The sequence below is a fragment of the Notechis scutatus genome, chromosome 3 (genome assembly GCF_049901735.1).
Source record: "Notechis scutatus isolate UNSWTSFEM ecotype Mainland chromosome 3, rNotScu1.2, whole genome shotgun sequence".
NCBI classification, from domain to species: domain Eukaryota; kingdom Metazoa; phylum Chordata; class Lepidosauria; order Squamata; family Elapidae; genus Notechis; species Notechis scutatus.
This window is the reverse complement of record NC_142011.1, coordinates 116,791,777-116,819,590: the sequence shown is the minus strand read 5'-3', so window position 1 is coordinate 116,819,590 and position 27,814 is coordinate 116,791,777. Positions and strand designations below refer to the sequence as shown.

At 35.3% G+C, this 27,814-nt stretch overlaps 2 protein-coding genes across 2 annotated transcripts in view; both read left to right on the top strand.

The window, feature by feature from the left end:
* The first annotated feature begins 28 nt into the window (after positions 1 to 28).
* On the top strand, positions 29 to 27,713 carry PURA (purine rich element binding protein A). The gene is given in 4 exon segments (XM_087961035.1): positions 29 to 242; positions 244 to 1,447; positions 24,283 to 24,348; positions 26,645 to 27,713. Coding segments are annotated over 2 exon segments (957 nt in total). The 5' UTR covers positions 29 to 170; the 3' UTR covers positions 1,129 to 1,447; positions 24,283 to 24,348; positions 26,645 to 27,713.
* The window catches only part of CYSTM1 (cysteine rich transmembrane module containing 1), a 74,551-nt gene continuing 48,112 nt past the window's right edge, over positions 1,376 to 27,814 (top strand). The window contains exons 1-2 of the mRNA XM_087961037.1: positions 1,376 to 1,447; positions 24,283 to 24,348. The gene's annotated coding sequence lies outside the window, so the exon portion shown is untranslated. The remainder of the gene's footprint in view (positions 1,448 to 24,282; positions 24,349 to 27,814) is intronic.

Below are 27,814 nucleotides of genomic sequence, written 5' to 3'. Positions count from 1 at the left end.
GATCTCGCGAGAGCGGCCGGCTGCTGCTGGTGGCTGCGGAGGGGGTTGGAGCGGCGGCGGCGGCAGGAGCAGTAGCGGCGACGGGCGGCGGCGGCGGAGGAGGAGGCGGCGGCGGCGGCGGCCGGGGGCGCGCAGGCAGGCAGGCGGGCGTCGGGTAGCCCGAAGGCATCATGGCGGATAGAGACAGCGGCAGCGAGCAGGGCGGCGGCGGTGGCGGGGCGCCGGGCTCGGGCCCTGGCGGCTGGCGGGCCCGGCAGTAGCGGCGGCGGCGGCGGGGTTGGCCTCCAGCACGAGACGCAGGAGCTGGCCTCCAAGCGGGTGGACATCCAGAACAAGCGCTTCTACTTGGACGTCAAGCAGAACGCGAAGGGCCGCTTCCTGAAGATCGCGGAGGTGGGTGCGGGAGGCAGCAAGAGCCGGCTGACGCTCTCGATGTCAGTGGCGGTGGAATTCCGCGATTATCTGGGCGACTTCATCGAGCACTACGCGCAGCTGGGGCCCAGCCAACCGCCGGAGCTGGCGCAGGCCGCGGACGAGCCCCGGCGGGCCCTGAAAAGCGAATTCCTGGTGCGCGAGAACCGCAAGTATTACATGGATTTGAAGGAGAACCAGCGCGGGCGATTCCTGCGCATCCGCCAGACAGTCAACCGCGGCCCAGGCCTCGGCTCTACACAGGGCCAGACCATCGCCTTGCCAGCGCAAGGGTTGATCGAGTTCCGCGACGCCTTGGCCAAGCTCATCGACGACTACGGCGTGGAGGAGGAGCCGGCCGAGCTGCCCGAGGGCACCTCCTTGACGGTGGATAACAAGCGGTTCTTTTTCGACGTGGGCTCCAACAAGTACGGCGTTTTCATGCGGGTGAGCGAGGTCAAGCCCACCTACCGCAACTCCATCACCGTCCCTTACAAGGTGTGGGCCAAATTCGGACACACTTTCTGCAAGTACTCGGACGAGATGAAGAAGATCCAGGAGAAGCAGAGAGACAAGCGGGCCGCCGCCGCCGCCGCATCCTCCTCCTCCTCCGGCGGAACAGAGCAGCAGCCAGAGAGCGAAATCAGCAGCAGCACCGCTATCGCCACTGGCCCGCCCGGAGCCTTGCTGCAGGCGGAGGAGCCAGAGGAGGATTGATCTCCATCTATCTTTCCTCCCTCCTCTCCACATCCCTCCTTCCCGTTTGGCTGCCTCCTCCCTGCCCTGCTGCACAGAGACACTGGTAATAATGACAACAACACACAGAGAAAGACTTTATACTGTAAGGGAGAGAAAGAGAGAGAAAATCAACATCCACAAGCCGAAAATAATGCATACCGTTAAATATACCTGTTATAACTCCAAGGGGAGCACCATCTACCTATCCACCACCAAAACTGACAGCCGAGCAAGCAACTTCTTTCTCTCCACCCCATCGCTGGATTGTTCCTTCCACTCTTGCTCATCGTATAAAACAGTAAGCAGCTGCTAAAAACAAACAAAACAAAAAATTACAAAAAAAGTAATAACATTATATAAGATGAACTGTGTTTCCTACTTGATTAAAAAGATATAAAGAACTGAGTGTTTATTTCCCTAATTAACCAAGAACTTTTGTACACGTTTAAGCTATTATTATTAAAAAAAAAGTGTTTGCAAAAATGGTCAAGATTAAAATATTGCTGAATTATATTAAAAAAGAGAAAATGTCCTTTTCATGTTGAGCTAACATTTGACTTTAGCACAAAAAAGAGATATTTTAGAACACGTAAAATAATATTTTTAGTTTTTCTTCTCATTTTGTTACCAAATTTCAAAACCTTTCATGGAGGTTATTATAGTATATTTGACACCCTATATACCTGTGATTAGAGATGTGTATATATATATGAGGGCTAGGCATGCTGTGTGTCTGAGCTTTGTCTAAATGTTATGCAGAAGTCTGTAGAGTTAAAAGGTACGTAGGTTTAATTCATGCAAGGTAAACAATAAGTGCTCTCTTTTATACAATATGCATTGCATCTGGACCTTAAGCATATAAAATGGTCAGTGAAACTTCTGTGAACATTAAGAAAAATATTAAAAAGGCATTTAAATGAAATTTGCTAACTTGTGATTTTTATGGTTTGAACCAAAGTTATTCAAATAGTAAAAAGAGAGAGAGAGAAATGATCTCCCATATTTTTCTGCACCTGTTTGGTTTACAACTAAGTAGGTATCTTGTCATTGTTGTGTATATGAGATGTAATTGTATTGTTCATAATATATATATTTTTATGAAGTGTACTTAAAGTACTTTAACATGCAGCAATTTTCAGTATGCCTTTTTTTTTCAACAACAGGTGGTAAGGGTTTTTTGTGTGGCCACTAGCACTATTCTTTTAATTTGTTCAGAGTCTCAAATCAAAACTCCAGTTTATGCTAGTGCTAACTAACTTGTGTAGGCCTGTCGTAGACATCAGTTCAACATAATTATGGTGTAATCCTACTGAGCCATGGATTTGAATTTCCTTTAAAAGTAAAAGCCAAGTTGATGTGTTGTAAAGAAATTTTCATGTAGCTGTGGTGCTAGTTATTACTGGCTACATACTTTATTCATGTAGTATTGACTCCTCCCCCAAGTGTGCAAACCTTCAGTTATAATTATGTACTTCGTGTGATATATATTAAAGCTGTAAAGTATAAAAACAGTCTGTGAGAATACTAACCTTTCTGGAAGTGTTCTCCAACTTGCAATTATTTGTAGTAATATACTTTTACAGATTTTTCTTTAAAATGTTTGTGCTTTTAATTGACTAACTACTTGCTGCTGTATAGTAAAATATTAATATATTTTTATCATTAAACTGCTGCATGACTATCATCATTGCAAGTGAAAAACAATAAATGATGCCTTAAAACATAGAAAAAAATAGTTGAAATTCTATAGGAAGAATAGACAAAACAAGAATCTTGTTGATTCTTGAGTTTCTGAGTGTATTCATTTTCTAAACAAATTTATCAGTGTGGATTTAACTACTGTATGTAGGAGATTCTACCTGTAGGAACAGAACTGTGTTTGGGTTCTTATTGATTGTAAGAGATTGGGTCTAGGTAAGACAATGATGGTTCAAAAGAAATGTATGTTTGGGTTAAAAATAATCCCCTTCTTTAGAGATGTATTATAAGTTATTAAAGACAAGTCTGTTTCAGTTGTATCCTTTATTTCTAGTTTAATATATTTGCTAATGGTGTCTATATAGCACCAAATGTGCAATAATATAGTGGTTAGGAATTTTTTTTAGAATCACTGGAATTTATTACAATTGTTTTCTAAGATGCACTTTTCCATAAGGAAAAAGTAAGCTTCCATGGTGCACAGTGTGATACTTTTCGGCCGCAAGTAAAAAACATTGAGTGTCAGATTTGCTTTGTTTTAATTGGAGCATTTGTAGGCGGTTTATACTGTATTTGAACTGTGATGTAGAAAGGACTGCATTTTCCATGCTGTGGGTAGTTGAAAAGCTTAAATGTTTTAATTTTTGCTATTTTGTTTGTAAGTTCCACGATTTCCTACAGTGTCTAAGGTCTATTTCTAGAGATTGGCAGAAGTATTGTTTTTAGCAATAACTTTTTTGTATGGGGAGAGGGATAGTCTTGTTCCACTTGAATTAAATCAAACTTGTGTAACAGCAAAATACTCAACTCTGTTTTAGAGTGGACATAGACAGTAAGACCTGTAAAGAGACTTTAAGTGAGTACTTTGCTTCTCAGGGTGTGAATGTACATTTTATTTGCCCCACTGTTGCCTGTGACCAGATTTATATAACATAACAAATGTATGTTTATCAAAGGCAAAACTAGAATGAAGATACATAGTGTAGGCAGTTAGTTCTTATCTACCACTTTTGATCCTGTAAAAATCTGTTGTCTGATTCCAGGCAATGTTGAAGCTAATTTTAGTCAACAAATATATGTTTTGTTTATGGTTCTTTCCTGAGAGTCAAAGTTCAAAAATCTTTTCCGTGTCTGTGTATCTGAGAATACAGTCCTTTATATCAGGGATCTCTAATCTTGGCAATTTTATGACTTGAGAACTTCAATTCCCAGAATGCACTGCATGCACTGGCTGAGGAATTCTGGGAGTTGAAGTCCACAAGTCATAAAGTTGCCAAGGTTGGAGATCCCTGCTTTATATGAAGAAACAAGATGACATGTGAATTGTATAATTCTCCTTTTATTATATCTTAGTCCAGTTCCAGCAGAATTTGGTGTCCCAAGTCTAAGAATATTTTTCTCCCATAGGCACACTAGATACCTTAGGACCTGTTCAATCTGATGTTATTTGATTTGAACCATAAATTACCTTGATTTGAATTCATGTTTTTCCAGTTGAGGTGCTCAGTACTTGATAAAGGTACAATAACTCACAATTAAAATAAGCAATAGTGAAAGAATCTTGTTCAGATTGAATAAATGGCCGGATGAATAAAAGTAATGGTATATTTGATCATATTTGGTATTTTAAAAACAGTATGTTCAAATGTGCCAAGCACATCTAGCTTTTGGAAGACATGCCTTATTTTTCCTGAGTATGTTTTCAGTGTCGTAGGAAAGATCCACAGTCATAATGATATTTTGTATGAAATGCAAGAAAACTTGAAATCCACTGCAATATAAACATAAGTCTGTTTTTGTTTTATTTTTAAATGAAAGGGGCACTGTCAAGTAACTTTTAAAATATGATCTCCCTTTCAGACTATCACAGCATGGCAATTGTGTTCATTTTAATTCCACTTGTTTTTTTTTAAGTTGCTCTGTCTGAGAAATTAAATAAATGAGTTAAAATTAGACACTGTTGATTCATGCCTCTTTATTATTGTATGCTGTAAAATGCCATTTTCAGCCAGAGGGGGAGCTAAACTAATTAAGAAATAATATTCACTGTAGAGCAGAAATTCTCTGAGTGCTAGAAAAAATTAGCAGAGAAGTGCAAAAATAGAGAATGCAACATTTATTAATCTATCAAGAGTAAAAAGTGTAAGCAACTTTTGAATGCAGATAATGGAAAACTTACAAAAATGTAAACATAAAAATACTTGACAGTGTCACTTTTTAAAGTATCATTTCAGGGATTGCACCTAATTCTTTGTAGCTTTCTTTGAAAAATACTACCATATGAAACAGAACCACCAATAAGTATTTTGCAAAATATTGTAGATCTGTCTTATGCAGACAAGATCTATCATTTCCAGCAATGAAGAAAATTTATATGTGCCTATAGTAGGCCAGAAACATCATTTCAAAAGAACATTTTTTTTACTTTTAAAACATTGCAACACTGCTTTTAACAGCCAAAGGTGTGCAAATTATTGCACATCAAGGTTATTGTATATATTGTACTCAGTTAATTAGATGGGATTTGTGCATTAACAAGTACATACAGGTTACCAGTGTATGACTTTTCATTCTGATCAATGGTAACAAATAAATTTTGAATTGGGAGATAACACTTTTGAAACAATCTTCTTGCAAGGGATAATTATATTTTATAACTATATTCCAATAAAATATTTTTATCAATTTTATTTTATTTATTTCAATTATTTTTATTTTGTACTGACATAAATAGGATACACACACACACACACACACACATATATATATATATATATATATATATATATATATATATATATATATATATATATACATATATACATATACATATACATATACATATATATATATATATATATATATATATATATATATATATATATATCTTTGTTATTAAGAGGTTTTCGGGTTTTCTCCGCGTGAGATACTTCCAATTTTACGCGGGAAAAAACCAAAATAACCAAAGATCCACATACAAATACCAGCGAAAACCTCAGAAAACATATATATATATTGATCAAGTACATTTATAATAAAAATTAATGGATCTGTTTCAGTTGTACTTAACTGGTTTCATTTCTTTTTACTTTCTAGTGCCATATTTTTTTCTAAAAAATAAAGAATGCCTGGGTGGGATAGCAAGATTAAGGATAAACATTAACTTCACAAATTAGATATTTTTATATATCCAATTTACTTTCACTAATAGGAATGTGTTTCAGTCATCTAAATATGGCTTTAATAATTTTTAATTACAACATGTGTTCCTGCCTCATCCCTGACAAGCCAGCTTTTTCATCTTGTTCAGGACTTCATTTAACCAAAAGTTCCTATATGCTTGGAATCAGCAATGGTTATGTTTTAGTGCTGTACTATGTCTCAGAAATCAATAATTTGATTTGGTGTCTTGGTCAGCTGCCTAGAAGTAAACTAAAAAAGGAGAAGTAGTAATATTATATAAGAATAACTGATGATCCCATAATGCACTGTTAATTGTCAAAAAGTTAGTTACAGTGAATTAGAATAATTGTATTGACGTTTCAAATGTCTATGGAGATTCTTAATCATCCAGGTCATGGTTATCCCAAAGGTGCTTTTCCAAAAGGCAACTGGACTTTTCATTGAAAATACTGATACAGATAAACCCTCAAGCAGCTTCAACAACTTTCAGAGAACTAACAACAGATCCTCAGAGTGCTGTCAAACATGACTGCAAATCCTTCCATTGCCCACCAGTCAGTTAGAAATGAAGAAGCTTCTTGGGTGAGAAGTGAAACATCAAGAGAAAAAATCAAGAAAGTCCACTTGCCTTTTGGAAAGTACCTTTGGGACATTGACATTTCAAGTGTAAAATATAAGCTCAGGTATGTTTGATTTCTGATATTTTTTGTTTTATAAATTTACAGTAAAATCCTACTTCTCCTGCCCATCTTCCTTCTGGGCATTGTACTTTCTAGTACTGATGCTTATACTCTTTATAATAACCTCCAATTTGATATCTTCTAGTCACAAATATATATTAGATTTATAGAATTTCCAGAATTTTGGAAGTTGTAGGTGCAACACATCTGGAGACCGCTAAGTTAAAGAAAGCTTCATATATAGAGATAACATGTATACTATACAGGTAGCTCTTGACTTACAAGAGTTCATTAGTGACCATTCAAGGTTACAACATCACTGAAAAAATGGCTTATGACCATTTTTTTATACTTAAGACTGTTGCAGCATCTCCGGGATCAAAATTCAGACAGTTGGCAACTGACTCATATTTATGATGGTTGCAGTGTCCCAAGGTCATGTGTTCACCTTTTTTGACCTTCTGACAAAACAAAGTCAATGGGAAACCCAGATTCATTTAACAATTGGGTTACTAACTTAACAACTGCAGTGATCACTTAACAACTGTGGGAAGAAATATCATAAAATGGGATAAAACTCACTTAACAAATGTCTTGCTTAGCAATATAAATTTTGGGCTCAATTGTGATCATAAGCCGAGACTACCTGTATAAGATAAGCTTTCTATAAAGATAAATCTTCTAGCTACAGTGGACAGACTAATTCTAACTAATTAGCGGTATAATTTCTTTATACTGGGAGATGGAAATTTCAAAAAGAAAAGTACAGTAAACCTTAATGTAGGCTTAAGAGAAAATTAATATCCATGGAATATGAACAAAGAAATTCCAAAATATTTGGCCCTACCCACAAGTGTAATACAGTTGCTTTGCTCTGCCCTTTGCAGTTTCAGTCTCACTTTCCAAGTATGGTAAGTGTGGTCCGAAGTCATAAAAAGGTTGCTCAGCATATTCTAGGTAAATATGCACAATACTGCAATGTTCTGTGGAGTTCTTGGTGCTCTCTGAACTTGATTGTTTGCTTGCAGACATCATGTTACCTAGTTGGGTCATGACACATCTACAAGCAAACAACCTCAGAGAGCACCAAAAACTCCACCATTCTATCTGGAGCTTCATATATTCTATTATATTGCATTATTCAACTATTAAAACATTATAGAATTTTTTATAATTTCTTGGGTAGATAAATACATCTAATTGTGTGTGATCTTAGGAAGCACTATATTTACTAAATATTTCTTCCTCTGTTACTTAGTATTGCATATTTAACAGTAAAAATGTTTTCATTAATTAAGTCATTGAACAGTATATTTTTGCATAATACCTTACTATGGACATTCTTAATCATTGAAATAATAGTGTTTGAGTTGTTTCAGGTGAGAGACTGTTAATCTACCAGATCTTCCACCTTGTTCTCAATGTCTTTGTTTACAAATGTGTGTCCAATATATTGTTATCAAATATATAATTGTTTAACGTGATATAAGACTTAGACTACAGTCTGAATTGTTTAAATTTTTGAAAGCTGAGCATGGAAATTCTGTCACTGATGCACTTAAATGCTAGCATAATCTTTTTTTTTTTTTTTTAGTTCATGCACTCTTATGTCTCAAAGAATTCTGCTGGGAATAAAAAAAAATATGTTCAGTTAGATTTCCTTCCTTTCAGTGCCAACCCCTGAATTAAGTGTCAAATTAAGTTTATTTATGAAACTTAATCCAGTTTGAAAAAAAGCATACTGTGCAGCATAGAAAGCTCCTGTTTGAGCAGTGAGACTTTTGCTCTTAATGGTTATGCATAATCTGAGTCCACACAACTTGTTAAAAGTGCAGATTGTTTAATCATGATGCATAACATAAGGATTGAACTCCAATACAATAAGCAAAAATCAAAAAGATCACATTGTAGAATTATGTACTTGGATCCACATATTTCCAAATTACAAGATTCTTTAAAAGTGCTGCAAACAGCATATTTTTGCCTCTAAAACAACTTTTCCTATTTTAAAAAAAGCCAGAGAATTATCTCAAAATCTGTAAAGACTGGGAATTTTCCTGTCGTATCTGTTCATGTGCTTTAAGTTTCAAATAAGCCTAATCCTCTGCATATATTTTGAGAAATTGAATGAAACTCGCCCTAGTTGTACATAGTCTTGCAGATAAAATTAAAATAATGTTACCTCTATCTATCTACAGTACTCTTTAAATAGTGAAAAGGCAAAACAAAATTGACACCTATTTTTTTCCCCAAGGAAGAAAGAATGCAGGTGATAGCATGAAACCTCTTAAGGGATTTAAAAAATTAAATTCTAAGCTTTTAAAACTTAGAAAAAGTACCCTTCTAGCACTTTTGTTCTAGAAAGTGTATATTTTACCCAGTGGTGGGATTATTATTTTTTTTACTGCCAATTCTGTGGGCATGGCTTGGTGGGCATGGCAGGGGAAGGATACTGTAAAATCTCCAGTCAGAGGTGGGATTTGCCGGTTCTCCGAACTACTCAAAATTTCTGCTACCAGTTCTCCAGAACTGGTCAGAACCTGCTGAATACCACCTCTGGTTTTACCTTGTGTGGTTCAGAATAACCTGTTTCCTAAAAACTGAAGATCACTGTAGAGATCTATAAAATTCTACTTTATTCTGATAAAAATCATGAATTTACTGAGTATATTTTATTTTTTATATGGCCTTAAAAATGAGGTAGTGGGACTGAGTTCTAGGTATAGCTGTGTTGTCCTTCTCAATCCTTTTTCTGGTCTTCTAAATAAAAATACAGTGGATCATGACTTTTGTAATAGTGCATCATAACCCTGACGTTGGCAGAAGATTTCTATCTCACACTGCTAGTTTCCATTTGATTGGTCATTTTTTATACAGTCATTTGACTACTCTAGTAGTTTTACCATTGACCGTAACTCATATATTGAATCTGCAGTTTATGTTAGATATATTTAGGTCTTATTGAATGTTTGGAAAACGAATGCATGTTATTCCCATTCTGCAACAAGTGAATCCTCTGAGATTATTTTAGTTGCATGCTCCACTAAAAATCATACTGCTTGTATTTTAAAGTCTTGTTCATTTTGCAAATCCCATTAATCCCATAGAAGGATTAATCAGTTTAATATTCTCAGGTATTTTTGATCGCAGCTACTGATCACTGGCCATTTTAACTAGCAGTTATAGAATTTTTGCCCAATAAAAACCAAATTGTCTACTGCCTGTCAAAAAGAACCTTGTAAATGTCTATATATTTTTATCAAATAAAGCTTGGTTGTTCTGTGAAATTAACTTTTTAAGTTAAAGATACTGTATTGGCTGTCAAATGTAGAATACTTTGCTTCACAGTATTCTTTATTTTCCCCAGGAGCTGGTCCTTCGTTAGTTTTCATTTGCCAGTCAAGGTAAATCCTTGTTGCATAGGAAAGGAAATTCTGGCTCAGTGGTTTTACTTGGTAGACATAAAACAACAATTATATAAAATCAGATTATATATGCAATATTTAGTAGAAATGAATGAAGATGATAAAAAGCCTCACAGGTATTTGAACATTAGGAATTATGTGATCAAAACTTTTATTAAATCACATGTCCCGTTCCATTTTTGTGGTTCCTAGAACAATATTATTTTGTTATGTGACATACATTTTTATCATCTTCCCTCTCTTGTTTTTACAATAAAACTACAACACATCCATTTATCCTTAAAATTGATACTGTTTGACACATTCAATAATAAGGTGTAGGGTTCTATAAACATATGCAGAATAACAAAGGTGGTTTCTTATCACTTAAAGGCCTATCTCACAAATAGTCAAATTTCTTTCAAAATATCTAATTTGAATTTGAATAATTTTCTAATGTTAAATATTTGACACTTTTTTCTCTCACTCTGTTTTGTGGCCACTCTTTTTTAGCGACCAAAGACTGGTGCACTGTACTTTAATGCGGTTGCCAGTTTATATTGTTTGTCATTCCTTCATTCCTATAGATTTATCTGCTACAGTAAAGGGAAGACAGGACACATCTCAGTACTATCCATGGTGATATATCAAAAAGTCATGGCAGCATGATCAAAGCCCCAGCTCTTTTATATAGTACTGTCATAGCATCATCTTGATTTTTTAACCTCCTTCACAGGTGCCAATGGTAGTTCCCTATGACTTCTCAACAACTGTGGTATATCTGTATAGCATTAATACCTTTGTCTTAGGTTTTTGCATGTTTTTATAGGAAAATGATATATAATAGTTTGTGTTCTTAACCAGCGCTCCCTGTTATTATAATGGGATGGATTGTTGTTTTGACTACTTATTACCTACAGTGTAACCATCAAATAGATTTCTAAGTACATAAAAATCACAGTTAGGTTCATAAGGGTATGCAAAAGAAGTTACTATTTTTGAGAAGTAGATAAGAACAAAAGTTTATAAATGTTTATTAATTTGCAGTTATACTATTTTACTTATGACATATTGTAATTCATTGAATTTACATTACATTAAGTCAGAATTTTTAGACATGATTTTTTGAACAAGCTATTGTGGTCTGATCTCCATACAATATGTCTAACTAGGAATTTAAAAAAAGTACTTTGACATTGATACACTCCTTGTATAGGTAGTCCTCGACTTATGATCACAACTGAGTCCAAAATTTATGCTGCTAAGTGAGAAATTTCGTAAGTGAGTTTTGTCCCATTTTACAACCTTTCTTGTTACATTTGTTAAGTGAATTACTTGCAGTTGTTAAATTAGTAACATGGTTATTAAGTGAATCTGGCTTCATTGACTTTACTTGTCAGAAGGTTGCAAAAGATGTCACATGAGCCCAGGACACCGGAACCGTCATAAATATGAACCAGATGTAAATCATATGATGGTGCAATGGTCATAAATATGAAAAACGGTCATAACTCACTATTTTCAGTGTTGTAACTTTGAATGGTCACTAAACTAATTGCTGTAAGTTGAGGACTACCTGTATATCCTTAAACAAGGCCATCTTAAAAGAATGATTGACAAACGGGATAGTAATATTTGAAATGATACCTTGAAAATGATAGTAATATTAGGAAATAGAAACTTTCAGAGTTTCATCAAGTTGGGGAAAAGGTCAAAGCAAAATTCTGAAATTTATAATTGATAATTATTTTCTTAATTTTTACTTCTCGAATTTGATCAGCTTTTCTGTGCTAAATTATACATTGAAAGTATATCCTAAGATATTTTTTGAAGAGGACCCTTTTTTTTTTAAACAAATTGTATTAATTTTAAAGACAAACAAATCATCATTAACCATTACATACTTGAACCTTTTTCCATTATAAATTTTACAAGTCAAATAAAACCTTATTTTATACAATATAATTCTATTTTAAACCATTTCCATATGAGCATACAAATACATCTTATCCAGTTTCTCTTTACTTCTCTTTACTCTTATTCAATTTCACTATTATTATTTCATCTATTTCTTTCTGACTTGGTTATCATTATTCTCATTCTATATTTCTGCAAGGTTTTATTAATTCTCCCAAAAACATAAACACACAACACACAAACATATAAAAAATCTTTTAGGAAAGTAACTTGGCCCCAGGTACCTCTCTCTACATGGACTTCAATTATATTCATGCTCATCTTACATGTCATTACCTATTTTATTTACCATTCTATGTCTTCTATATTAGCTTCTCCACACATTTCACTCTTCTTAATTCTATCTTATTTAATCCATCTTAACTTGAGTCATTATATTTGTATCTTTTGTCCATTCTTTATTATCCCTTTGTCTCATTCCTTATAACGAAAAAAAAAGAATTTCTCCTGAAATCACTAATCAGAGTATGATGCCTTTCTATCTTCCCCCTAAATTAATTAGATTAACATTTAAAATAACACCTAATACCCAATCTGATTCTGCTTGGTACATTCTATCTACTATTTTTTTTTAAATAAAAGAAAAATAATAAATCCAAAATGATTAAATACATAGTTAAATAATAGATCTAAATATTGAATCTTATAACATTCCCATTGCCTTTTCCAAAGACAAATGCTACAATAATAATTTTATAATAATATCAATACCATAGTCATATTAAACTCTTTAATTGAAACTCAATATTCTAAACATTCCCTTTAATATTTTATTAAGTTTTAAAATCAATCATTACTAAACATTTCAACATTTTAATCTCTTATTAACTCTTAAACCATTCTAATTTTCTATTTCTAATACAAATGCTACAATACCATCTTATGTACCTTGCAAAATCTTTTTTAAAGAAATTATACTTTACCCTTTGTCCCTAAAAAGATTCCTCTTTTCCCATCTAATTTCAAAACTTTGTGGCTTTTCTCCACCTTTTCCCTTTCTTTCTTCTCCCACCAGACCTTTCTACCCCCCTTCTCCTAGCCTCTGCCTTACTGGCTTCCCTTCTCTGTTGTGTTCCTTTTTTCTTTTGTTTACTATCATTATATTGATTTTGCACCTTATTTTTCTCTTTCTTGAGTGTTTTTTTAAATCTTAAGTCCTTCATTTTCCTTCCTTTCTTTCTTCCTTCTTTCTTAGTTAAATTTTGAAATTCATTAAAGATGGCTTCTTCTTCTTCTGCTGCTGCTGCTGCTGCCTCCATCTGTTGTAGTGTTTGTTGATAGGTAGCAAGCGCCATTTCTAAAAAAAAGGAAGGCTTCTTTCACACCATCTTTGCCATCTTTTTTTGTTTGCTCATATTCTTTTCTCAGTTCCTCAACAGAAAAAGCCATTATAAATCTTTTCTTTTCTTTTTTTTTCTTCCCCTCTTTCTTCTTGCAACAACCAAGATATTTCAAAAAAATAGAACAATCCCAAAGTCATCAATCAATCCAAGCCAAGACAAAGTTCTCACTTTCTCTTCCTGGGGTAGTATCAATCAAAAAAAAGAAAGTCCAAATCTGTATCTTAAAGTCTTATTGCAATACATTTCAGTCTTCAGATCCTTAAGGCATCTCCTCCAACAAAATCTTAACATATAAATATATTTTTTGTCCTCTCCCTTCCCACTTATCACATAAAGCCAGTTTTTACCTGAAAAAGACAGGTTTCTCAGTATCCACTTATTGATTCCGTAGGGAAGGAGAGTAAACTTTCCTTTCAGCACCTCAAAATTGCCGCTTATTTTCTCTTCTGGAAGGTATCACTCAAAAAACCATAATTTCCAGGAATTATGTTAAATATGTCTTAGAGTCCTGGGTCAACCAAGAAAAACTTTCACTTTAAAAAAAACTTTCTCCTCTTCCTCCTGCGCATTCTTACCCAGCTGCCGGCTTCTTTGTGGCGGCCATTACGGACCGCCGCTGCACCGTCTTGGGAAAGGGGGGTTCTGCCGGCCAGGGAGGGGGTCTGCAACACCCCCAAACCCCTCTCCGGATCCCCCCTATCTTCAGCCGCCCCTGCAGGGCAGCCTTAGCTCCGAACCCGTCCGGATCGGAGCACCAAAAACGGCTAGCGCAGCAGGGATCGCGCTGTATCGCGAAGCCGACAAACCGGAAGTCTCGAAGAGGACCCTTTTTGATTGTATAAATATATTACGTTGTTTAGAAGACAATAACTTTTGAGTTATTAACATGCCATTATTTACTATTTTAAGCACTTTTATTTCCATTAGCATACTGAAGACTGCTGTTGAAAACACTAGAATATCTGCCACCCTTAATTAGAATTAAACCAATCACAAGCAAATCCTTCATTTACTAGTTGCTCTCTTGTTTTTATTTTAAATCCCTCTTTTTCAAATATCAATAAGTCTCAATATGTGATCTGTTTACATTCCAAAATAATTGTTCTATATAGTGCTTCATGAGGTGATAATCAAAGTGACACTTCATTAACTAATCTTCTTTTATACTTCCACCATACATGTGCAATCAATTGCCTAATATCATGAATCTTAAAGCCAAGGTTCACTTTTATTTTGTCATATCATAGATAGGCATGGCACCCAAATCTCAAATCAAAACCTTCCAGGTCTAACATCCTTGAATTTTTTTAAATTATCCAGTCTAATCATGCCAGACAACAAGCATCATAATATAATCTAAAATCTGGCAAACCCAGACCACCTCTATTTTTAGAATCTTGTAGCAGCTTATATTTGATTCTTGTTTTTTTTATTTTTCCAAATTAATGTAGATATATCTTTCTGTTACTGTTTAAAAGTGGAATCTGTAATCAATATTGGTATAGCCTGAAATAGAAATAACATTCTAGCTAATATATTCATTTTAATTACTGAGATTTTTCCCATTAATGACAAATCTAATTTTCTGGGTCTAGAATTTCAAGTCTGGTGGCATAAGTTATTCTACAATGAGTAGAGGAGTGGAGAACTCTTCTTGTGAAATATTTCTGGACTTTCTCAACTGTGCTAATATCAGATACGTAATGTGGGTTCCAGACTGATGAGCTGTATTCGAGTATTGGTCTAGCAAATGTTTTGTATGCTCTAGTTAGTAGTGTGATATTACCAGAGAAAAAGCTACGTAGGATTTTCAGGTTAACAACTCTTAATGCCTTTTTGGCTATGTCGTTACAGTGGGCTCTAGCACTTACATCATTAGAGATGAGTATTCCAAGGTCCTTTACAGAGCTTGGATCATCAACAAGGTCTTGACTATTCAGCTTGTATTTTATGTTCTGATATATATTTTTTTTGCCAATAGATAAGACACAGCATTTATTTGTTGAGAGTTGAAGTTGCCATTTGTTTGACCATTCTGATACATAGTCAAGATCTTTTCGAAGGGTAGCGGTATTGTCTGTAGTATTGAACAGCTTTACATCAGCAGCGAAGAGAACGCAGTTGCTCTTAATGTGATCACAGGTCATTTGTGTAGAGTATGAAGAGAGTTGGTCCTAGAACACTACCTTGGGGGACACCACTATTGACAGGTACAGAATTTGATAGGACACTCCCAATTTTGACCATTTGTTGTCTGTTTGACAGGAATGCTTCTATCCAGTTATGTAGGTGTCCAGAGATACCATAAGATTTTAGTTTTAGGAGTAGTTTGTTGTGTACCACTGAATCAAAGGCTTTACAGAAGTCTATGTAGATTGCGTCTATTGTTTTGCCCTGATCGAGTTGTGTAGTCCATATGTTTTTGTAGTGTAAGAATTGCAGATTACAGGATAGTTTTTTTCTGAAACCAAATTGTTTATTAGAGAGTAGGTTGTTTGTCTCTAAGTGGAAGATAATGGATTCGTTAATAATTGATTCCATGACTTTACAGGTGACACAGCATAAGGAGATTGGTCTGTCTTTTTGTAAAATAGAATTCATTAAGTCCTTCATCGGAAGAAATAATGGATGTGTATGATAGTAAGTCTGGACATACTGCCAAGAACCTTTAGCTGTTATAAGGGTTAACTGAGAGGCAGTTTGTCAGGACTCCGACATGCACCCCCATTCAAATCATAAGTCCCTAGCCACATCTCTCAGAGTAAAAAAGATTGATTTATTAGGAGTTGACATGTTGGCGTTTCCCAGTTGCAGCCAACTCTGACACATCATTCATTTCACCCTTGACCCTGGTCTTCTCCCCACCCCCGGATGTATATTCTCCAATGAGACATATCCATAGCCAAGAATCATCAATCATGGTCTCCAGTAATAATTTTGCATGCCAGAAGCTTTGGTTGCCAAAGTGATTATCAGAAGCATTTCAGGAATGCACTGCTTTCCCCACTCCCTTTCTGCTGACAACTAAAAAGACCAAATAAGTATTTTTAGTTGACATTCAGCTCCCCTTACTTCTTGAAGGTGACCTGTACAACACAAAAAGAAAACAAATTTATTGCAGGTCTAGAACTTAGGGTTGCAAACCCCCCCAGGTTTGGTTGGTTTTTCTGCGTGGAGCCTCATCACAAGGCGATTGGCTTGGATGTTCCTACTCTTTACCCAAGATGCCTCTGATAAGGGGTAGCCCTTGCACTTGATCAAATATTGGAGTTGTCTCCTGTGCCACCTCAAATCGAGGATTCACTGCACCTCATAATGGGTTTGGCCCCCTATGACTACGGGGTCTGGAGGTTGTGCATGCTGCTGCCATGTGACCCATCCCCCCGCCTCGGTAGCATTTAATTGGGATTTGTAGAAGGGCTGGTTTGGGACCAGTTGTGGTGCTGTAGCTCCTCGTCGCCTGGATGGTCTCTGTTCTGGCTTATCTCTCTTTGGTTTTCGGCAGCTTTCTCATGTCATTAGCGCATAATGCCCCATCAACTTTTATGGCCACCCAGAACCACTCAGAGAGTGGGATGTTCCTATAGCGGGTTACTTGGATAATTTGCTTATCTAGGCTTGCTCTGAAAAAATGAACCAGCATCCATTCAGGCCAAAGGGATAGCTTCCCACTGATCCTCCAGAATTCACTGATGTGTTCCTTGATGGGTTGGCCTCCCTGCTTTAGGTTGCTGAGCTCATCTTCCACATACAGGTCCTCCTCTGCCTCCTCAAATCTGGCCTCTAGCAGTCGTACGAAGTCATCAACGTCCTGCAGTTGGGAGGCCCTTCTCTTGTGGAGGGTTGCTAGCCATCCTCTTGCTTCTCCCTCCAATCCCTCGGAAATGGCATTCACCATGGCCCTAGGGGAGGGGTGGAGGTGTCCATAGCATTCTAGGTGGATCAGGTTAAAGGTGCAGGTTAAAGCCAACGAGAATCAAGCCAAGACCTGAAACAATTGCCGCCTGGTTGTCATATATTTCCTTTGTCACTAGGTGGCTGACCGATTCTAGTTTAAGGCCCATAATAGTGTGCAGAGGATCCAAAGGAGGAACGACAAGGGCCCCCACATAGAACTGGGAACAATTGAGTCAAGGAATAGAGCTAGCGGGTCTGGGTCCCCGTCAGAGCAGTTTGTTGAGCACTGCTCCTCCATCCTCCTGTCGCCCTCTGTAAGCTTGCACTTGAGGTGACTGGCCTTCTTCCCTGGCTCTAGTTCATACCGGGGGAGGGGGCTGTCTGTTGCGTGGAGGAGGCACTGGCTGTAGCTTTGGACTCCTTTTCCTTCTGGTGGGTGATGAAAGAGGGCTGTGGCCTCGCCTGCTTCTCCTCACTTCAAAGGGTTCTGTAAAAACTCCCCTCTGATTGGGGCAGCATAATGGGCCGTCATCCTAGTCAAATTCTTCCCCCAGTTGCTCCATGGGTCTCCCCTGGGATTCCATCAGGGACTTTGGGGCCCTGGCCTGTGTCCAGTCCCACATCCAATCCACTCTTCCCAGTTCACTCAATGGCCTTCTCCTTTTTTGGGTCTGGGGATGGGGAAATTTAGCCTCAGAGGCTTTAGAAACTTTCTTTTCCCACTAGTACCTATCTGGGTTTTTTTCTTCTCCCGGAAGCTGATCTCTTCGCTTCGGAATTCAAATTGGGCTGTTCTCCAGCCTTAATTATGCCATCAGCTTCTATTTGCTTCTGGCTGGAGGCCAAGTCTGTTTCTCCTCCTGATCTCCTGATCTCTGCCATAGCTACCTGAGTTTCTCTCCACACACCCCAGATGTCAGGGAGTGATCGGAGAGGCCGGGACCCAGGACCCTGGTCATTGATTTAGTGTGAGAGTCGGCTGGCTGTCAAAACTCTGACATGTACCCCCATTCATATCATAAGTTTCTAGCCACATCTCTCAGAGCAAAAAAGGTTTATTTATTAGGAGTTGACATGTCGGCGTTTCCCAGTTGCAGCCAACTCTGACACATCATTCATTTCACCCTTGACCCTGGTCTTCCCCTCACCCTCTGGATGTATATTCTCCAATGAGACACATCCATAGCCAAGAGTCATAAATCATGCTCTCCAGTAATAATTTTGCCGCCAGAAGCTTTGGTTGCCAAAGTGATTTATCTGAAGCATTTCATGAATTCACTGCTTTCCCCACTCCCTTTCTGCTGACAACTAAAAAACCAAAGAAGTATTTTCTAGTTGACACAGTTTCTGTAAGCAGGGCAATAAAGATTAGGCTAGAAACAATACCAGAATGTTTCCTTTCTGCCTTCCTGTGAAGTGGATAAAAACAAGAGATTTCTTCCAACAACCGGTTCTCCGACTGCTTAGAAAGTTAATAACCAGTTCTCGCAAATAGGTACGAACCTGTTGAATCCCACCACCGGATAGGGCCCAGTGTTTAAGTCTGTCAAGATCCATCTGGATCTTGAGCATATCATCTAGGGTGTAGGTATTCCTGCCACTTAGTGTCATCCTCAAATTTGGTAAGTTCCCTTTCTATTTCTTCATCTAAGTCGTTTATGAATATATTGAAGAGTACTGGGCCTCAGATGGAACTTGTGGTACTGTTGCTTCACTTAGTTGCCTCAAGTGACTATGTGATAGCCTCATTATTTTTAGAATTAAAAAGAAAAAAGTAACAGGAACAGGTTGGGCTAAGAACATTTGTCAATTTCTTTTTCATGTCAGAATTTCATATTGAAGAAAACTTTTTGAGACAGTGCTAATGCTGATGTTTATGCTCAGGTGTATAAAATAGATACAATGATAGAGTCATCACCATTTATCATAGAGTTGCTGAAGTAACCATATATTTTTTATTCCTGGAAACAATATTATTTATTTCAATGTGTATGCTGCTGGATACAGAAATCCAATAAAAACATATCATCAGATATCCATAGTAAGCATCATTAGAGCCTTGAGGGCACAGTGACTAGAATGCAGTATTGCAGGCTAATTTTGTTGACTGCCAGGAGTTTGATTCTCACCATCTTTCTGAGATGGGTAAAATGAGGACCTGACTTTGTAAAATGCTTAGAAAGTACTATAAAGCACGATGAAGAGGTATATATGTCTGTGCTATTGTTATTGCCATTAGAATGACAATTGTAAATATTATTGTTTATTTATGGTCTAAGACCACACCTGTAAACAATGTGGAACAATAAAAACAACCAAAATATGAGGCAAAATATAACTGCGCTGTTAAACTGAAATTTAAAAATGATGACAAATAATCACCCTACAATTTAAAGAAGACCGCCGTCTAAATATTGTAGTTTATAGAACATTAAAAATGAGTCTTAAATCCAAAATAAAGCTATTCTATAATGCCGCAACAACTGAGAAACAATATGCTCCCTGACCTTCATGCCCCTTATTGTATTTGCATAAGGCAATTGTGTTGCAATAGAGATTAACCTCTATTGCAGACCTCCAAGGTCCCTTCCAACTCTGTTATTCTGTTAATAAATACGAAATTTGTTTTCACATACAGCATTGTATAAACTTAGGACAATGGCTTTGACTTAAACTGAGGTTAGTTGCAGAAATTAATGATTTACAGCACTATAAAAATGATTCTACTTAACTCATATTTAATAAGTGTCTGATAATAAATTTTAATCACTTTTCAAGGGTAAGTGTAGGCTTCATTTTTAGAAACTAAGTATAGTTTCAAAGTAATAATAAATTGTTTTCAGGTTAGCTTTCAGCCACAATGGGATGTTTTAACTTTTCGATTAAAGCAAGCACATAGTTGTCGAATGAACCAGATCTAATTCAATTACTTAATAGATATTATATATTATAATTTTGTATTATATATATGTGTGTATGATATATAAAATACATCAGATATTCCAGATATAGCTACACTATTGTTTCCAGATCCTTTGGCTATACAATAATTTATCAACATCAGAATTCTATAGGTTGTCTGTCTCTATCCTTATCAATATCTCTAACGGGTAATTTGCATTAGTAAAATTATTCATGTTTATTAGCTTGTCTTCGGGAAACAGAAGACTATTTCTATAACTGGCACACATATTTCTGAACTGATGACTTGAAATAGAAAGGTTTTTAAAAATTAAATAAGCAAATTTCAGCCAAGGCAGCACACAAAATTTAAAACATGGGAGGTGATAATGTTAACATATTCTTCCTCACCTTTTTCTTGCTATCCATAATCTGAGAACAAATGAAAGCTTTCCAGCTATTTCAGGGAATAGCTATTTCTGAATGGTGACTGTAGCCTGCTGTCATGTTTGGTTTTTTCCCTACAGTTACTCGAAATAATTCCGCTTTTTTGCTATTCCTCCTCTATATGTAAGTCAGCTGGGTGAACTTGGGCCAGTCGTTCTCTCTCAGCCCAAGTTATCTCACAGGGTTGTAAAGAAAATAGAAGTAGGAAGGTGTATTGGATAACTAACTAACTAAATAAATATGTAAATTTACACAGGCTTATTCTCCGCCTTGCTTTGAGCTACATGTCCCTTCTTTTATACTCATTGTCTTCTTTGTCCTTGAATTCTTAGACAGAAAAGTAAAAGCTTAATTTTCTCTGTCTGTGTGTCTATGTGTGTATGGTGTCCATGACAAATAGAATTGATGAGGCCTTTTAACTGTAACTTCAGAAAAGTTGTGAACTGACAAACTATATTAAATATGAAAAAAATGATTTTGCATGGTGATGGGAGAAGCATAATCTGAGTAATACTGCAAAAATGAATGAAGGATGTCACATTTTTAAGGAAAGTCATAGGTTACCATTTACTAACTGCATTTAGCAAAGCTATTAAGTTGGCAAATGAAAACTGAGATGACTTCATTGGAAAAAAATGGCATACAGTATTTGAAACAGATTTTGAAAATCTTACCGCATGTTTCCTGTTCTGATCCATTTCTCTTTCCCCCAAATAACTATATAAAATGTTTAAACTTTTAATCTGTTTCTGTTCTGATCCAGTGTTTCTCATTTTCACATTTCACTTTGTGCTTCATGATCTTCAAGAAACGGAAGATTATATGAAGAAATCACACATTTAATATATTTATTTCTTGGTTGAATGGGTATATTCCAAACCTCCTTCAAGGTTTTTTTCAGGTGATGCAGAAGATGGAAGAACCCAAAAAAAGTGAAAAGCAAGAGGAATTAGTATATGTGCTATGCCAGGAGCATAGTGCAAGTTCTCATGGTACAAGCTTGCAGGTTGTACTCCTGTGCCATTCATAGATATAATCTATATTTTGCAATATTTGAAAGTGCTTTTCAGAAATCATATGCTATGTATTGATTGCAAAGCCATGCACAATTGAAATGCTAACAGGAGCAACACATTATCTTGAATTCAATATTTAAAATATGTGCTGCAGTATCATTTGGGTACAATAATATTGTCTAATTTTCTTTTCTGAATGAATATCTGTTTTACAAATGTTTTCAATGGTTTTATTTTACCTTGTAAGAGATGCAGAAATACTTTTATGGCAAAACCCCCAAGCTTTACATTTGTAAGCTTATCTAATTTGTAAGCAAATCCATTAGAGATCAGCCCATTTTTGTCTGTATTTTTTTTATTTGCACCTTTTGGGAATGTTTTTTGAATATGATATCTTGTTTTTCATTATTTTGACAAATAGGTTATTGAATAGAAGATAAGTATATATAATTATAACAATTGAATTTGAAGATGGGCTTTAAAGAAGGATGAATAATTCCAATCTTGTCTCCTTCCTATTTTTTTCCATTATTTACCAAAGCTGGATCCAACTCTGGCTTATTCCATACCCTGGACAATTGTGGAAAGATGTCACCCCCTTTTTCTACCATAGCTGAATCCACAAGCAACAGCTTGTCAGTAGCCAATAAACTACACTGTTGTTGTCTCCTTCACATCATTGCACAATAAAGGGCCTCATTGGTCCTATCATAAGATTATAGCTAAAGGCATTGTACTGTACATTTTTTCTTAAGAATAACTAAATAAATAATAATTACCGGTTCCTGATGTCCCTAGATCTACCAGGAGTACTAATTCCTAGATTGAAGAAGAAAGTTAAAGGTATGCTAAAAGTTAATCTGAGGATTCAATTTTCAGAACAGATAAATATCTTTGCCCAGTCTCAATTAAATATTTGGATTTATATTCTCAAAAAAAAAAAAAAAAAACACGAAGAAGCAACAGCCTCATGGTTTGTAAGTTGTGATCATTTAGACTTTGCTACAAAGGAAAAATTAAAGGGGTATATTATTGGAAATGGAATGATATCTACTTGCATCTCCTAAAGCTGGCTATTCACAATAAAAAATTCTCCCTAAGTGGGCCATGTATCTTGATTGCACTCAGGTATGACAAGATGTTAAGAAAAATGTTTTTAAGCACATTATGCTACTATAGCATCATAGAGGATCTGTCTAGGTTAATATTAATGGGGCAATGAGCAGGTTTTGCTTCTTTACAACGGTGTCCAGGTAGAACATTTTACTTTTTCTCAGTAGCTAGATAACTACTAATCTGTCGGAAAGTTAATCTTGCACTATCTGCAAGTACATACATTAATTGAGAATCAAGGTTGTCCTATCAGCCCTATTGTTTATTATGCTCCCAGAGCATATCAACATGCAACCTTCTGAAATAGACATATTTGTGCAGAAGATATTTATCATGTTAGATTGTTGCATGTCTTCTTAGTGCTACGTAAAGGCAGGTAAAATAATATACAGAAAGGAAGAGTTTATTTTCAATTGCCAGAAAGGTAGGTTTTTTTTTTTGCAAATCTGCAATGTTTAATTAAAAGATAAATATAAATGTGAAATAAGGTATGAAAACTGGATTCTTAGTTTTCTATTTCCAATAAAGTAAAGATGATGGCATAATTAAAATGTTTATAATGACATTTAAAATGCTGTTTCATTTCCATGGTAGGTCATAACTCTGTATAACAGTTAAGAATATTGCCCTTAGGTTTTCAGAAACTAATCTGATCTAGAAATGTGATCTGGTTATTTGCTTTTTGAAAACGTATTGTGATGTGTTAAGTATAGTAATCTATTTTAAATATTTGAATATAAAGTACTTTTCTTAGGTATTAAAATCATGTCTAATTTAGTAGTGGGAGATCCCGCTGTGGATTAGCTATCTAATCTGAAAATAAAGAACAGTATATCAAAATAAATAAGAATATGTTTCTTAAAAAATCTTTCTTCATAAATTTCCCTGAATACACTGCCATGCAATACTCTTATTAAGACTAATCAAATATGTACAAAATGATGTGTGATAGGAAACCTAATGTCTTAAATAAAAGTTTTGGTCTGCCATGGTTTTTTAAAATGAACTAGCATGACTTCCTTTGTACATTAACAGAAAATCATTCTTCGTATAAGCTCTAATATATGGACTGTTTTTCACATGAAATGTATTTTCATAATTCTAATATGATCTTTGAATTTAGTATAGAAAGAAAAGCTTGTTTTAAATGTTGCTCAGCATAAGCAGGCCTTGTGAAAATATTTGTAAAAGGAAAGTGCTTATACTATTGAATAAAGTTTGCTTGCTTGCTTTTCAGTAGCACGAGGCTTCTGGTTTGGGACAGTAAAAGAGACCCAGGCACTATACTTTGTTGAGATTCCATATGCACCATATTCTGTCTGACTCACACACACATTCTCTCTCAGTTTTAAAAAATGATACACAGAATAGTTAAAATGCAATAGTCTATAGAAACTGAGAATACACTGACAAGTTTTCCATATAAACCAATATTTACCAGTAATCTTGTGTTTCTATTTTTGTTTTTTGGCAGACTTTTACCAGTAAATATCGGTTTATTCCTGAAACCAGAAGCCCTAAACATATCTTTGTTTATAAGGTCAGTCTTCATTTCCTGTTTCTGTCCTTCCCCACTTATTTACAAACTCTGTTGTTTTTCAGGTTATGGAAGGTATGGAGTATTCTTTTTGTTTTCCTGCTTGCCACCATTTTTTTTTAAAAAATTGAACTTTGTTATGCGTGCAGACTGGAGTTTTGGGCATTCTTTTCATCTTAGAAAATTTTATATATAGCTAATAATTATATTGAAGTCCAGAAGAACATTCAATTTAAATGTTTATTATTTTAATATATAAAATTGCAGAGTGAATTAGTCATCCATTTAGCAAAATTCTTAGATGGGCATTGACTATTTATAGTTAAACATTATATAATTCCAAAAAGTGTTAACATGTAGTAATGAAGCACTGAGTTTAAAATAGGATTGTGCTTTAAGTGATTTTTTGAAATATATTTCTACAGAATCATTTAAATAAAAGTAGGATTGGACTTCAATAAAATTGTTGCGAATTCTACTGTGACAGTAGCCAATACGGAATGACATTGAATTTATTGAATTCAATAAATTGAATATGTTGCAATAGTTTTTGAAATGTTGGTGATCCATAATTATAGTATACTTAACTGAAATTACCTGCGAGCACCCTTCTTTCCATTAACTCTTGCTTTTAAAGAACATGTATCAATATCAAGCTATACTTTTTAATTTACAAATCAAGTAGTATCAGTGGAGCACTGATAACTTCAACAGCACCCTCATGTGCTTCTTGTCATCTGCTTCTGATATCTGAATGCCTGCAGTCCCATGGAAGTATTGGAAATCTCATATATTGGTGATTGGGTTTAGGATTCTGTGTTCCTCTGCATAATGCTTTTTATGATTTCAAGCATTACACTAAATGGGTGGGACTATGTAGGCTGTCATGCTGTGTGAATATTGGGGTGGCCTATAGAGTTGTGTAGCATTTATCATGTTTGGTTATATCAACAATTCTTCCTTTTAAACAAAATCCCTCTCATTCTTGAATTTTCAGTTTCTTGTCCCAATTGAAAACTAATTTTCCTCCCCTTTTGCAGCTGTCTTTTTGTGATTATGATTGTGCAATATTATTGGCCACAACTTTAATCTGAGCAATTGACACTGGTCCATCTTCAAATCATTCAGAAGACTTGAAGAGAACTCCTCTTTCTACTCTGGAATTCAAATGTATATATTTTATCTGAAGTACGTTATTTAAAAGTCAAATTTGTCTCATCTTCAGTACCTATATAATTCGAAAAGTTCCAAAAATACTATATTATGAGCCTTACCTATATAGATAATTCCTTTCATGATTTCAAATTGAAAAAAGACTTAATTAATTAGGTATATCAGCCGTGGTTTTTTTAGTGTCAATATTCTAATTTTGTAATATTGTCAATATTTAATCAAATTGTTGCACAGATGCCAATTCAATTTTATTCAAAGGTGCTTGACTTTTCCATACTATATTTCTGTCAGTATTCAGGTGATACAGATAATTCTGTGTGCAAACTTCCCACAATACTAAATATCCCTATAGAGATATAGAGATACATTCATACAGCTGGAATTCTAAGCCCAATATTGTTAAATATCTTTACTGAGTGCCTGTTAATACGGTAATTTGAAATTGTGTATAACACAATGATCACAATGTCAGACTAAAATTTCAAATACTGATTTGATAGCCTAAACAAGGCCTTTTCTAGCTAATTTGCTCTTGTTACTTTCAAGTGTTAAAACAAGCCAGGATTTACCAAGTGTACATTTTTTTCATTGCAGGTAAAGCAGAAACTTAAGTCTTCAAATGAGTCAGTATTCATAAATCAACTTAGCCCCTTAAAGATGGCTTCTAATCCTTAGTTGTTAGAAATATTTAATCATAGTCATGAGAATCTATTAATAAATTCATTTTCCTATTTTTTTTCTTATCCTCACAATCAGAAGGAAGAAGCAAAACGTGATTATACCACATGTACCCAAAAACTGCTAATAGTTAATATGGTTTATTTTGCCATATGAAGGTTTTTACTGCTTTATGTGCAAATCTGGCCAGTGAAATGGTAGAGTTTGTAAATATTTTTGAATAGATGCCACCAGAAAGATAGTAAAAACTGAAAGACACTTTAAAATTTGACAGAATAAAAACTGAACAATAGTTTGAATTAGTTTTAAAATTCTTTGGGCCTGAGATCTTCTCAATTTTCTGTCCTCTTGAATTCTTAACTTAGAATGAACTTGGTTCAAATGTAGGATTTGTCCCAAGGCTTTAGCACCTTGTGCACAGTTTAAACATTTCCAAACTGTTTTCTAGGTAAGAAGAATAATGGGAACTACTCTGGAAATCAGTGCTTGTTCTGAGAATCTTTTCTTCTCAAGATGAGGTACCTGCACAAATAATCCAGGAAGTTCAGAATGTTATTGTCTCTTGAGAAATATTGACTGCTGGATGACTTTTTGTTATCTGAATGTAGGGGTACTGTTAAAATTTATAACCACTTTTAAAATAGAAGGATTTCCTTTTTCTCACAATGGTGCACATCATTGTATTTGAATGGAAAGATCTGACGGGGCAAAGTAATCCTAAATACCTTTCCTTTCTGGATTTAGAATGTTTTGCACATTTCAATTTTCTGTAAAGATCAAAACAATATTTCTCTTGTCTGCATATTTTTGCTAGTTAATATTTATTAGATGTGCCAAGCTCCATTGGATATATTTTTCTGTAACTTCTGAAATTATTAAATAACCATATACTGTATGAGTGCACACATTAGAACACTGGAATGTTGAACTAAGCATTTTTATGTAAATAATTACTACTTTTCAGTTGCAGAAAAGCCTGGATATCATCTCATAACTGTTGTATTTTGCCCTAATGGGAAATGTTCAGACATTCTGTGATATATGTACTTGTGCCAATGGTTATGTGTAACTACTAATTATAAATTGTAAACATGCTTGTTTCATTGTTCAGAATAGTATTCTCTTGTTAAAAATATTTTCAGTGAAATGTGAAAAGGAATTTATTTATTTTTTTAAGATTGTCTTGCAAGGTCTGTTTTCTCTACTTTTTTCCTAAAAAATAGTAGGGTAAAGATTGGAATTTTGTTTAGTTTTTCACTTGATAGACCAAAGTTACTATTGACACTGTCTTGCAATGCTGATCAAATGTATATCTTTTTGCACTTTAAATGAATAAGAAAGAGGAAAATCAAAGTGTCAATTGTACATACATTCACTGTACAGTGAATGTATACCATTAGTTAATCTGTTTTTAAACAGAATATTTTCCTTTGTGGGAAGGGGAATACTCAAGCAATGTATTTGCTAGTCGATATAAAGTGTTTACATGTAATTACTTAATAAATTATTTGATTTAAGATGGATCTTTCTGGTGATTTTTAAATGATAACTATAATATCTGGTTTTTGTCAGGGTATAAGTATTTAAAAATTATATGGAATAATCAGTTTCAATATAT